The sequence below is a fragment of the Octodon degus genome, unplaced genomic scaffold (genome assembly GCF_000260255.1).
Source record: "Octodon degus isolate 3935 unplaced genomic scaffold, OctDeg1.0 scaffold00058, whole genome shotgun sequence".
NCBI lineage: Eukaryota > Metazoa > Chordata > Mammalia > Rodentia > Octodontidae > Octodon > Octodon degus.
In genome coordinates, this window is record NW_004524634.1 from 5,943,177 (window position 1) to 5,956,953 (window position 13,777).

The 13,777-nt window shown below is 39.4% G+C and overlaps 1 protein-coding gene across 1 annotated transcript in view; it reads right to left on the reverse strand.

Moving 5' to 3' along the window:
- Nucleotides 1-13,777, reverse strand: part of M1ap (meiosis 1 associated protein) — a 108,966-nt gene that overhangs the window by 88,829 nt on the left and 6,360 nt on the right. The window contains exon 2 of the mRNA XM_004634132.3: nt 7,709-7,999. Within this exon, the coding sequence (XP_004634189.1) occupies nt 7,709-7,948 (240 nt within the window). The 5' untranslated portion in view covers nt 7,949-7,999. The remainder of the gene's footprint in view (nt 1-7,708; nt 8,000-13,777) is intronic.

Below are 13,777 nucleotides of genomic sequence, written 5' to 3' on the forward strand. Positions count from 1 at the left end.
CCAATTTGTTCTGTGTTAGTGTCCTCTGCACTTGTTATGGGTGGGCTTGGGTTCTGAGATTGCATTTTGTTCTTTCTCATTGTCATTTTGTGTAGCACTGTCTTCTAACCTTTGTTGTAGATCTTTGTTGCAGTTAAAACCTTAGCACTTACTGAAGTTCAGGTGCAGATCTGCAAAGTTTCAATGTATCCCGCTGTGCCTGGCTTGGGTCTGGCTGCTGTGCTTAGCTCCTTCCTGCTGCTGCCCTTGGGGGTGATCCCGTTGTGCCCCCCTGGCAAGATGTTCTGCTCCTGGACTAGATGGGTGGTTCTATACTCTACACTCTCTGCAGGGATTGCAGCTGCAGGGTTACACCCCAGACCTGTATGCCAGGCCTGAGCTGAGACTGGAGGGGACAAGGTGGAGTAAGGGGGAGAGGCAGCTCTCCCACACACTCACTGGGTCTGGGCTAGTCCTGGGCCTGGGTGTTCCTGGAATGCGGCAGAAATTACTACTCCGTGGGTGGGGTGGGGGAGGTGCTGCAGAGTGGTGGGGGGCGTCCCAATGGTGTGGAAGAGGGTCTCACCCACGCTGCTGGTGCAGGGTAGCCGGAAGCTCTCCCACACACTCACCGGGCCTGGGCTAGGACTGGGTCTGGGGGTTCCCAGAAAGAGCCAGAACTTCCTACTCGGCGGGCGGGATGGGGGAGGTGCTGTGGAGTGGAGAGCTAAGTCTTGAATTTATTGATTTATTCTGCCATTTCTATTTTTATAGTCATTAATTTTTGTTTTATGTTTATTGTTTCATGTATAAAGCTGTCCTTAAACTTTTTTGAAAAATTTTCTTCAGTTTTTGGCTGCATCTATATCATCTTTCTTGTTTTTAAACATAATTTAAAGTACTTCAATTAATATAGCTTAATCACATGATTTTCTCTTAGCATTACCTTTTTTATAGTGTTTTCTTTTTTTTTTTTTTTTAACCAGGGATTGAACTCAGATTCTTGCGTTTGCCAGTCAAGCGCTTATCCTACTGAACCATCTCCCCGACCTTAGTGTTTTCACTAGTACTTATTTTCTATATATTTGCAATTTAGTCTGAATCTTGGTTTCCTTTTGCACCTAAAAATTATTTAAGAGTTAAAAAACTGCCTGAATACTACAGAGTTTTTTCATTTGGTTTGGTTTTGTGGGCTGGGGATTGAATCCATGGTCTTAAGTAAGCACTGTAATGCTGAGTTAATCCCTCACCATGTTCTCTGATTTTTGTCATTTATTTCTTATTTTATTGCAGTGTGTTTAAGAATGTTGGCTGAACTATTGATGTTTGTGGACATCATTTAAGTTTTGAGGCTTATGTGTGCTTTTCTATGTGACTGGCTTTTGTGATAGTCCATGAGCACTTCAGGAGAGTGACTTCAGAGATGTTCCCCAATTTACAGTGATTTAGCTTTTGAACTTTATAGTGGTACAAACATGGTATCTTCAGCCGGGCATGGTGGCTCACACCTGTAATTCCAGCACTTGAGAGGCTGTTGCAGGAGGATCATTGCAAGATCGAGGTCAGCCTGGGCTACAAAGTGAGCTTAAGGCCAGTCTAACTGTATGCATGACTGATTTTAATTAATTATTTATTTTGTGTGTGTGTGTGTGTGTGTGGCCAGCTCAGCCCACCAGGGGGCGGGGCTGGCTGGCATGTGGTGCTGGGGGATTGAACCGCGGTCCCTGTGCTTTGCTAAGCTTGTTCTAAGTAGGTGCTTTAGACCACTGAGCCATCTCACCAGCCCCATGACTGATTTTAAAAGACCAAAAAAAAAAAAAAAAAAAGAAAAAAGAAAGTGATATGCATTCAATAGACACTATATTTGAAATTTTGAATTTTGATCTTTTCCTGTCCTACTGAAATGCAGTATGATGCTTTTTTTTTTCAGAGCCAGGGATTGAACTCAGGCCCTTGTGCTTGCCAGGCAAGCGCTTATTCTTCTGAGCTATCTCCCCGGCCCCATTATGATGCTCTTTGTTAGCCATGTGATCATAATGGTACATAGCTAATACTTCATAGTTTACTGTCACTAAGCCAAATGCTCAAGTACTAGAAGTATTACAAAGCATTTTTACTTATAATACTTTTGATTTATAATTGACTTACAAGGTTATAACCCTATCTTAAATCATGCATTTGGATATATGATTATATTTCTCTTAAAATGTCACCATGTTATTTGGTGTATAAGTATCCAAAGCTGATCTTTTTCAATAGATTTCCTTTCCAACAAATCCCCTGTGATATTTTCCATAGTTATTTTTTCTTGTCTTTTTTGAAACAGGGTTTCATTATGCAGTTTAGGCTGGCCTTGAACTCATAGCCCATGCTGGCTTCAAACTCAGTGATTCTCCTGCCTCAGCCTCTGAAGTGCTGGGATTACAAGCATGCACCCCATGCCTTCTTCTTCTTTTTTCTTTTTCTTTCTTTCTTTTTTTTTTTTTTTTTTTTTTTTTTTGTGGAACTGGGTACTGAACTCTGACCTTTGCACTTGCCAGGGAAGTCACCATGACTTCTTGATCACTATATACTCTATTCTGTCTTATGCCCTAGCATTGAAGTGCTATTCTTAGTTTCATTCTGAGTTCTAATAGTTCATTGTATACAATGTATAATTTAAATAACTTCATTAACATTGAAAATTAAAGATCTCCAGAGTAAGAATTTTCTTTTAGAATCCTGCTTTTAGGGGAAATGGACTATTTCGATTTAAGTTATTTATATTAGGGGTACAATGGATATAAAAGGAATTATAATATTTTAATTATGAGTTCTCTGTCACTGTTCTTTATAAAAATGTTAAGAATTATTTCATCATGCTCAAAAATTAAACTTGAGGAGATATTCATCCTGGGTAAGATTTCCCATGTTATCTTCCTACATTTATATTTTGAGCTGCCTCTGTAGATAGAAAATATCAGATAATTAAATAGACCAGTGACAAAAGATTTTTTTTGGTCTTTTTGAGACAGGGTCTTGCTATGCAGTTCAGGCTGGCCTTGAGCCTACATGGTAGGCCAGGCTGGTCTCCTGCCTCCGTCTCCCCAGGGCTGGGATTACAGAAGTGCACCACCACACCTGGCTTCAACAAAGGATTTAAAGTCATGTTTTGCCTTAAAGATCAGAATGTTTCCTATATAAGATAGCAACATTTTTCCTCCACTGCTCTTCAGGAAGACAATTTGACTTGTAATTCTTTCTGAATGATCAGTGAAGAGTCTGAATTCTGGTTAGAAATCTTTGCTTGAATTTTCAGGCCTGACCATACAAATATATTGGTTTTATATGCCAGGTTGGGGGAGGAGAGGTGATGGTGGTAGGGAGAAGCTGCCCTCCCAGCATTGCACTGTAGTCTCTCATGTCTCTACTGAAGGTGACAAAGATTCTTTGCTTGGCCAAATTTTAATCAGGCTGCTGAACCTCTTTCTAGGCCCATCTATGCAGTTACTTGCACTTCTAGCCAAGGATTTAGGCATCCCCAGCTTATCCGTTGGGGAATATTTGTATTCTTGTTTCTGGTACCCTCATTGCTAGGTCTCTATCTGAGGCCGTGTTCTAGTTTTTCCACAGGGAATTTTGCCAAGAGTTCCTTATGGGAGAACAAAGGAGAAATGTTGAAGATTCTTTTCGTACTCTGACTCAGTGCTCAGTACTTTTCCACTCCTAGGCCTTTCTCCTTGCTTTACCCAATCCCAGCAATATAAAACTGCCAGAGCCTTTTATACAGGATTCTCTCATTAGTAAGATGATCCTCACATTTGTGCTGATCCATTTGACCCTAAGCCAGTACCTTATTCATGGGAGAAAAATGGAACAGCAAAAGTAGGTACTTTATAGACACTTGCTTATACTATTGTATAGTAACTAAAGGCTTAATCATTTCATTTTTGATTATTCATTTATTGCTATACCTGGAATCTCAGCTGTCTTTCCAGGTTCTTGCAAGTTAATGTTTTTAAAATTAAAAAATATATCTTTATTGAGCAAGGACCAGATGTACTGGAGAGTGTCAGGAGGATATAACATATCAACTTGAGGAAAAAAAATCCTTTTATTCTTACTTGGGACATAGCTCATTTTTTTTTCATAGCTCACTATTGAATAACTCCCTATTCTGTATATCTTTCATATCAATCTCCATGTTTCTGTATCTTGATTTGTGCCTAGGAAGCTGATCTATAGTGATTGACTCATTGAGCTCCTTCACACTTCTGCTTCCAACTGGCTGTTGCCAATGGCAGGCACAGCAGGAGATCTAGATTTGGGAGGAGAGCAAGGGCAGGGCATTTTTCCCCCTGGTTCCTGCTGTGCCTCTACTGAAGGTGACAAAGATTCTTTGCTTAGCCAAATTTTAATCAGGCTGCCAAAACTCTTTCTAAGGCCATCTGTGCAGTTCCTTGTATAATTCAGTGTTAGCAAAAAACCAAACCAAACCAAAAACAAAAAACCCACTAAGTCAGTAAGGCAAGAACCCCAGTCTCAATATCTCATCACACTCATTATTTAATTAAAATAACCTCTCAGGTTGTGTCTAGCCACCCTGACCTATCCTTGGCAAGAATTCTGTTAGGGTAATGTTAAAATCTCCCTTACCTCTGATGTTTCTTCCTAGTAATTTTCTACCTGCTAACTCCAGCCCTACTCATTGGCTGAAATTTTCTACTTGTCAATTTGGTGTTCAGAGCTGAGCTCAAACTCTTTTCACCACTACAAAATCCCACTAGCATAGCTCCTGTAACTACTGCAATGGCTCTGAAGCAGGCTTCTTCCACGCTTTCACAAGAATAGTAAGTTTTTCTTTAATAAAGGCCACAGATCTTCCAGGTTGCTCTCTTGAGATATATCTTTCCTTTTTAGTCTTAGGGGTTTTCTTTTTATTTTTTTTTGGTGTTGAGAATTGAACTCAGGACCTTGTACTTGCTAGTCAGGCACTTGTGCTGTTAAGCTATCTCCCCAGAAGTTCTAGTAGTTTTCTGACTATTGTGCTGTCTTTTGTGCACTTTTCCAAAATTTTGCCTTCACCTCTGTAAATAACCCCCCCCCTTTTTTTTCTGAGACATGGTCTCACCATGCAGTTCAGGCTATCCTTGTGCTCACTTTTGTGTAGCCCCCAAGCTAGTCTCGAATCTACAGAGATCCTCCTGTCTCAATCTCCTGAGTACTGGGATTACAGGTGTGTGCCACCATGCCTAGTTCTGGGGCCATAACGTGGGTACCTGGGGATCTGGAGCTGAGACTGCATAGCATGCAGGACCAGGGATCAAACTCAGGTCCTTGTGCTTGTCAGGTAGGTGCTTATGCCTCTGAGCTATCTCCCTGGCCCCAATATTTCCTCTTTAGATCTCTGAAAGTTATTGTTCGAGTGTCTCATCTGTTTCTTGCTGGTAACTTCACTGACTTATATAGCTCCTTAGATTAGTATTCAATTTAAAAAAGGGACATAAGAACTAAGATAATTTTAAGATTTATGGGCTGTAGCTGGGGATATAGTTCAATGGCACAGGTCGGAAGGAGAAGAAGAAGAAGAAGAAGAAGAAGAAGAAGAAGAAGAAGAAGAAGAAGAAGAAGAAGAAGAAGAGGAAGAAGAGGAAGAGGAAGAAGAAGAAGAAAATTTTGTAGATTTAAAAATTATTTGAATGTATATGACAATAAACAACACATAGTTAATGATGGACTACATATATATGGGTGGTACTGTAAGATTATAATGGATTTAGGTTTTAATTAATTAACTAATTTTATTTATTTGGTACAGAGTCTCCCTACACAAGCTTAGACTCATAGTGATCCTCCAGTCTCAGTCTCCCCCATCTCAGCTTCCCCAGCATTGGGATTATAGGTGTGCGCACCAGCTTGGCATGTGGCTGGCACAGCATATGGTACCAGGGATCGAACCTGAGTGCTTGTGCTTGCCAGGCAGGCATTTAGACCACTGAGCAATCTCATCAGTCCCTATAATGCATTTTTATTTTATTTTATTTTATTTTATTTTAGGGAAGGGTCTACAGGGTGTTCAGGGTCTCACTGCTAGATCACACTCCTAGTGATCTGTTTGTTTACAGCCTCTCAAGAGCTGAGATTACAGGCATGTGCCACCACGCCCAGTCTCAATTGCCATCTCAGCAGGCCCCAGAGGTGGGGCTGGTACAGCAGGCCCGGGGATTGAACCCCTGGCCTCTGCACTTGCTTGCAGGCGCTTTAATTCACTGAGCTATTTGGCTGGCCCTTTATAATGGATTTAAAAGATTGTTATTGACTGAAGAAGTTGTAGGCATTATAATATCATAGTGCAGAACTGGGAAGATAGCTCAGTGGCATAAGTACCTGCCTGGCAAGCACAAGGTCCTGAGTTCAATTCCTGGTACCAAAAAACCCCCCCAAAACATAGTGCAATGCATTATTCATATGTTTGTGGTATTACTGTTCTGTCAGTCAAATCAGTCATCTAAAGTATAGCACATAAAATTATATATGGCACACAATATCTGATAATAATATCCAACTATGTTACTAGCGTATTTATTATAGGCATTTTTTAATCTTTTATTTTTTTGGAAACAGGATCTCACTATGTAGCCAGACTGACTTCAAACTTGCACTAATCCTTTTGCCTCAGCCTCCCAAGTGCTGTTATTACAAGCATGTGCCACTACAACCAACTAGTTCATTACATTTTTATAATGACGTACCTCAATTAGCATAAAGCAATGTAAATTATTTTTATAGTATCAATGGTGATGTTATATTTCCACTTTTAATGAGGGAAACTAAGGCATTAATATTAAAATAAGTAGAGCATAATAAGATGTTATACTAATAATTTATCACCAGATTTATGAAATTTGTTTCTTTGGGAATCTTAAAGAACAGGATTTATGTCCATTTAATAGGATATATTAGCAGGGGCTGGGGAGATGTCTCAGCAGAATAAGCACTTCCCTGGCAAGTGCAAGGGCCTGAGTTCAATCCCCGGTTCCACAAAAACAAAAACAAAAACAAAAACAAAAAACAATAGGATATATTAGCAGCATGGCTTCCTCAAAGAAAGAGATACATAGAACCTCTGAAAGTTCTTATCCCAGTGATTTTGAACTTTGAATTTTATATAAGGAAGAGAATAGATAGTTGTCTGTTTATGAGGGAGCTTTGGCAAAATGTTGCTATTGACCAAGCAGTGCTTTCTAAGATGAAATTCTTTTGACCTGAAAAGAATTCAAATTTCATCAGTGAACTGTAGAGAGATTTTCATCATATTGTTTGCCTGGTTAGGGTTTTCTGAGCCAAGAAAACCAATACCTGGTGCAGGGGACATGTCTTAGAAGTTAAAATATGATTCAATAGTTAGAGACCTATGAAGAGATTTACAGATTTATTTATTGTTTATAAGTCAAAGGAGGTAAAGGGAGTCAGTTGTTTACATTCCAAAGAAGTGTAAGTGCCTAGATTTCTCTCCTCTCTGCAGTGGAGAGAATAACCTATTTTAACCAGAGTTTATTATTTTGGGACTTCTGCAATATCAGTCCCCATATACATGCAAGATGATATCTAACTTTCATAGGGAGACCTGGGGCTATTAGATATGGCTATTGCTATGACTGTGATTTTTGCTGCAGAAACCTTATAATTTGTTTCAGGATAAAATAAATAAATCTAAATGCACTTACCACAAATGGTAGGATGCACTTACCACAAATGGGAGGATGCACTCATGTTGATTCTGTACCATGTATAAACTGAACAGAGACATACGACTGGGGCCCATCAAGCTGCAGGCTAGAGAGAAAAAGTTCTGCAGAGCCTCACAAAGGTTAGAGCAAATATCAGCCCAGGATGGTAGAGCAATGTGCACAATGAGAAGTCGCGGAGGTTGCTGGTTAATCTTGGTGACAGAAGAGGGTCCTTTGCTAGTAGTTCGCCCGTGATACATGGCAGCCAAACCAGAGCTGGAAACAGAGCCACACCAGGATATTCTCTATATCTACAAGAAAAGGAAAAACCACTAGCTTTCATAATATTCAATTATGTGCTCTGATGAAAAAAAGAATACAAGTCCAAGAATCCTGGACTTGGCTTAGAAGAGAATTATCCAAAGTTATTAGATGTTTGACTATTAACCTGAGACAACTTACAGATGCTAATAAAGAAGTCACTCAAATGTCAGACTTCAGTTTCAAAGTAAGGTATTTGTCTCCTGAACTTCATTTTTTTATTAGCCCTTATTATGCTACATTATAATTTGTTTCTATAACTGCATCTCCCACTGTACTATAAGATTTCCAAAGGTGGAGAAGCCATCTCATTGATGTTACTCATCTGGGTTTAGCATAGTGTTGAGCTCCAGTAATTCTTATCAATAAAACTATGAAATTTCTCCCTTGGTTAAAATTACTGGGTTGTTCCAATCTCCCATAAGATAAAATTTAAACTCTCTTTGAACCATTCCCATGACTCAGACAAGGAAATAAAAAACGAACGCAAAGAGGCATTATCAGAAGGGCATAAACGACAAATGCTTAAACATGAGAGGGTTCTAAGACACAAGGAACACTTTAATGCCAATGCATTTGGTAAAAATGGACAAAATCCTAGAAAAATATATTTAGCCAATGCTAAATGAAAAAGAAATTTTAGAAAACTAAGTAGTCTGTGACTATTAAAGAAATTTAATTAGTTTAACAGCCATCAGTCTCTTCCAGCTTACGGATTTTTTGCTCGTCTGTTTGTTTTGAGATAGGGTTCTGTTATGTAGGTCAGGCTACCCTAAACTCACTAGATAGCCTACCAGGACTTTGAACTTGTAGCTCACCCAGGCTCACCTCAAACTTTCAGCAAACCTCCTGTTTCAGCCTCCCATGTGCTGGAATTATAGGCATGTGCCACCACTCTTGGCTCAAAAATTAAGCTGGTAATTACATATCTTTCTACAAAGGAAACTAGAAGTCAGGTAATTTTACTGATAAGCTCCCAAAGACCAAGAATTTCAATCTTAAGCAATTTCAGAGAACAGGAGGGAACATTTCTCAGTTAATATTTATGAAGCTAGCATAACCTTTGATTCTGAAATCAGATAAAGATATTACCAGAAAAAAAATATGCTGAGTATGGTGACACACGCCTGTAATGTCAGTACTCGGTAATTTGATGAGGCCCTGTCTCAACAAAAACAAAAACAGAAAGGGCTGGGGTCAGGGGTTCAATTTCCAAAGCTGGAGAAGTGTGTGTGTGTGTGTGTGTGTGTGTGTGTGTGTGTGTGTGTGTGTTTAACAGCTCCATCCATGAAATCAATTAATCACATTATGACCAAGTTGGATTTTTATCTCAAGAACATAAGACTGATACATTAGGGCCAGTCAAATAGCTCAGTGGGTTAAAGTGCCTACTTAGGCAGATGCAGCCTCCTCCCCCTCCTCTCTTTTCCTGTAGGTCCTGGAGATGGACTCCAGGGCCCTAAGCATGTTAAGCATGCCCCAACTCCACGCCCACCAGCCCAGAGAACTGTTTTTGTTTTGTTTTGTTTTTTCCAGCACTGGAGAGAGAATCCAGGGCTTCCTCACTGAGCTGCACCCAGGGTTTGATCCCTGGTGTGGGGTGCGCTGAGATGACGACTGGGACTGGGGGTGGTGGCGTGCACCTATAATCCCAGCTCTTGGGAGGCTGAACACAGGTGGATCATTATGAGTTCAATCTCTGTAGTAAGACACTGTAGACCCTGTCCTAAAATACAAAAAAAAAAAAAAATGTTACATTAGAATATCAGTCACTATAGGGCTGGCGAGATGGCTCAGTGGTCTAAAGCACCTACTTGGAACAAACTTGGGAAAGCATAGGGACCGCGGTTCGATCCCCCAGCACCACATGCCAGCCAGCCCTGCCCCCTGGTGGGCTGAGCTGGCCACACACACACACACACACACACACACACAATAAATAAATAAATGTTTAAAATTAATTAAAAAAAATAAATAAATTAAAAAAAAAGAATATCAGTCACTATAATTTACCATGTTAAATGATTAAATGAACAAAATGATATGATCACCTCAGGAAAAAAGAGTTCACACAAGATACATTCTTGGCTTGGTGTGGCAATCTCAGCACTTGGAGGCTGAGGCAGGAAGTGTGCTGTGAATTTGAGACCAGCCTGGGCAACACAGTGAGTTCAAGATCAGCCTGGACCTGGACTACATAGCAAGATTATCTCAAAGAAGAAAGACAAAAGAAAAGATTCTTACTAACAAAGAATAAATGACAGGAGAAATCTGATAAAAATATATGTATAAAAACCTAGAGTTGGTGCATGCTTGTAATCCCAGCACTCTGGAGGCTGAGGCAGGAGTATCACCATTTATTGAGTCTAGCATAGAGTACATAATGAGTTTGAGGCCAGCCTGGACTACTTTGAGACTTCAAAAAACCAAACCAAGCTGGGTGAGGTGGTACACACCTATAATCTCAGCACATGGGAGGTTGATGCAGGAAGATCTCTGCAAATTCAAGGTCACTCTGGGCTACAGAGTGAGTTCAAAGCCAGCCTGAAGAGCTTGAGAGATAGCTCAGCTGACTCAGCTTACGCAAGCTTAGGCAGACTTAAGCAAGCGCAGGGACCATGGTTTGATCCCTGGCACCACATGCTGCACCAGCCCCACTTCTAGGGTGGATGCTGAGCCTGCCCCAGAGTCCAGGCACAGTGGAACATGCCTGTAATATTAGCCTCGGCAAGGCTGAAAACAGGAGGATCACTATGAGTCTGAACTGCATAGTGAGACCCTGTAACAACCAAATACACTAAAACAAACAAACACCAAAGTCAGCCTGAACTACAGAGACTCTATCTCAAAATACCAAAACAAAAAAACCCCCAACAAAACCTTACCCAAACCATACCAACACCTACCACAAACACCTTTTTTTTTTCTTTCTTTTTCCATGTGCAGGTTGAACCTATAGCTTCACACATACTTAGTAAGGCACAGATATTATTTCTACTTAACTAGTTAGACAGGGCTGGGCTATTGAGGGAATCAATGTAAAAGATGAAAAGACCTAAAAACTGTTGCTGGAGGCCCATCTGAAGATTAAAATCACAATGGCCAGATTTACACAGGGATAAAAAAAACCTTGAGATTATTGGTACTACCCTTTTGAGATTTCTCCTATAAATAAATCATTATCTCATTAGGGGTGGGTACTTCTCTTCTACCCAGTAAAACTAAAACTATGGCTACTAAGACTAAAGACTAAGACTACTGATTATCAACCAAAGTTAATGTCATCTATATGCCTTTGGTATTAGTCAATCAATATACTTGTGTCTCCGTTGCCTTACTCTCATTGCTGAGACAAAATAGCCAATACCCAGAATTAAAGAAGGAAAGGTTTATTTAGCTCACAGTTTGTGGAGGGTTCAGTCCATACTTCGCTGGCTCCAAGGCAGAGTGGCACATGGTAGAGGACAGCAGTTCATGGGGACAGAAAACAGCAAGAGCAAAGGGGGAAAGAAGCAAGCCTCTTTTCCTCCCTTATACTGTAAGCAGGGTAGCTTGGGGTGGGGGTATAGAACTCACACAAGGTCCATGTCACCCTCTTGCACAGGATGAGGATGTTTACAAAGTAAGAACCCTGGCTCCCTGCTGAGTCACTTAATTAAACTTTTAAATTTCTCAAGTTGGCACAATGTATCAATCAGTACAACTTGTAATAGAATTGGTTGGTTATAGGTTTTTTTTTTTTTTTTTTTTTTTATTTTTTCTTGGTTCTTTTTTTTTTTTTTTTTTTTTTTTTTTTTTTTTTTTTTCCTCATACTAGGAATAGAACTCAGGACCTGTAGTTTTTCAGGCAGGTGCTTAAACCATTGAGCTACATCCTGTTGGCAACCCATTCAGGTCTCTTCTTCTCTCTGAGGAACTATTCCTAGTCCCCAATCCTGTTCTCCAATAAAATTTATATTCTCCCCCAGTATCTCTACTTTTACCCTCTGTTGTTCTTTAAAATTTATGCTTCAACTTTAGGGAATACGAAGTTGGCATATCTGAGATCTAGTAGGTTCAGTGTTACATATTTTTCCCTGTATCACTACCACTTGTCACTAAATTAAAATCTCAGCCACAACTATTTATTTATTTATTTATTTATTTGTCTTTTGGAGATAGAGTCTCTCTACCCAGTTCATACAGGCCTTCAACTCACTTTGTAGCCCTGGTTGGCCTTGAACTCATAGCAATTCTACCTCAGCCTCTGGAGTGCTGGGATTATAGGCATGTGCCATCATGCCAGACTCACAAACTCATTCTTAATGGTAATATGTTGATAGCTTTTTCTGTAAGACAGAGTCTGCTACCACTACTTATATTCAGTGTTGTACTAAAGGTTAATCGTAAGTCAAGGCAGTGCAATGGAAGAAAGAACAGTCATTTAAAAAAATGATATGATTGTGCCTATACAAAAATTAAAATAGTTTATAATTTTACAGTTTTCCCCAAGAAATCTATTTATCTTTTGTTAAATTTTAGTCTTAGGCAACTGTTTATTTATTTATTTATTTATTTGAGACAGGGTTCTCCTTTGTAGCTCAAGCTGGCCTTGAATTTACTACGTAGTCCAGCCTGGCCTGAAACTCTGGGAGATTCTCCTGCCTCAGCTTCCTAGAGAGTGCTGGGATTACAGTCACTACTATGCTGGTGTGTCTGTTATTTTTAAATATTAATTTATAAAATATCTTTTAAAATTTCAGTTTTTTTGCTAATATATAGAATTATAATTTTTTTGTGTGTGTTAACTTGGATTTGGAAACACTTCTGTACTCTCACTAAATATAGTCTAACCCTTTTTTTGGTGGAACCAGGGATGAACTCAGGCCCTTATGCTTGCCAGGCAAGCATTTGTTGCCATCTGACCTGGCCTCTAAATATAGTAATTTATCTGTAGATCTTTTCAAATTTTTTGTTTTCAATCATGTAATCTGTAAAAAATGATAAGTACCAGGAGGGTACATTAACTAAGTCAGGTCATAGCAGCAAAAAACTGTAATAGTCTTGTTCATAATTAATCAAAAGTGAGTAAAATCAATGTTAATCTACATCAGAATGGATAAATTGTGATATATTCACACAGTGATGAAAAAGAATGAACTACAGTTAGCAGCAACACAGACAAATCCAAGAAAGATAATATTGAATTATAACAAGACACAGAATTCATATACATACAACATGACTCATTTACGTAGCTTTAAAAATAATTTAAAAATACTATACTGTCTAGGGATGCATACATAGAGGTAAAGCTGTAAAGAAAAGCAAAGAAATGATTATCACAAAAGTTAGTGAGTGAACCAGGTGTAATGGCACATGCCTATAATCCCAGCACTCAGGAAGCTGAGCTAGAATTGCTGTGAGTTCCAGGCCAGCCTGGGCTACTAAGTGAGTGAGAAGCCAGTCTGAACTACATAGTGAAACCCTGTCTCAAAAAGACAAAACAAAACCAAAAATAAGGATAATGATTTTTCTCTTGAAAGGAAGGAACTATGAAAGGACTAAGGGACAAAGGGTTGGGTTCTGGTAATGTTCTATTTCTTGATTTTTATTATGGTTACACAGGTGCTTATTTCACAGTGAACTGTATGTACATGACTTTACGACTTTTTTTCTATATATGTTATATTTATCAGTGAAGATACATCAGGGCCAGTAAGATAGCTCAGTGGCTGCTTAGGCAAGCAAAAGGACCAGGGTTCCATCCCAGGCACCACACGCCACAC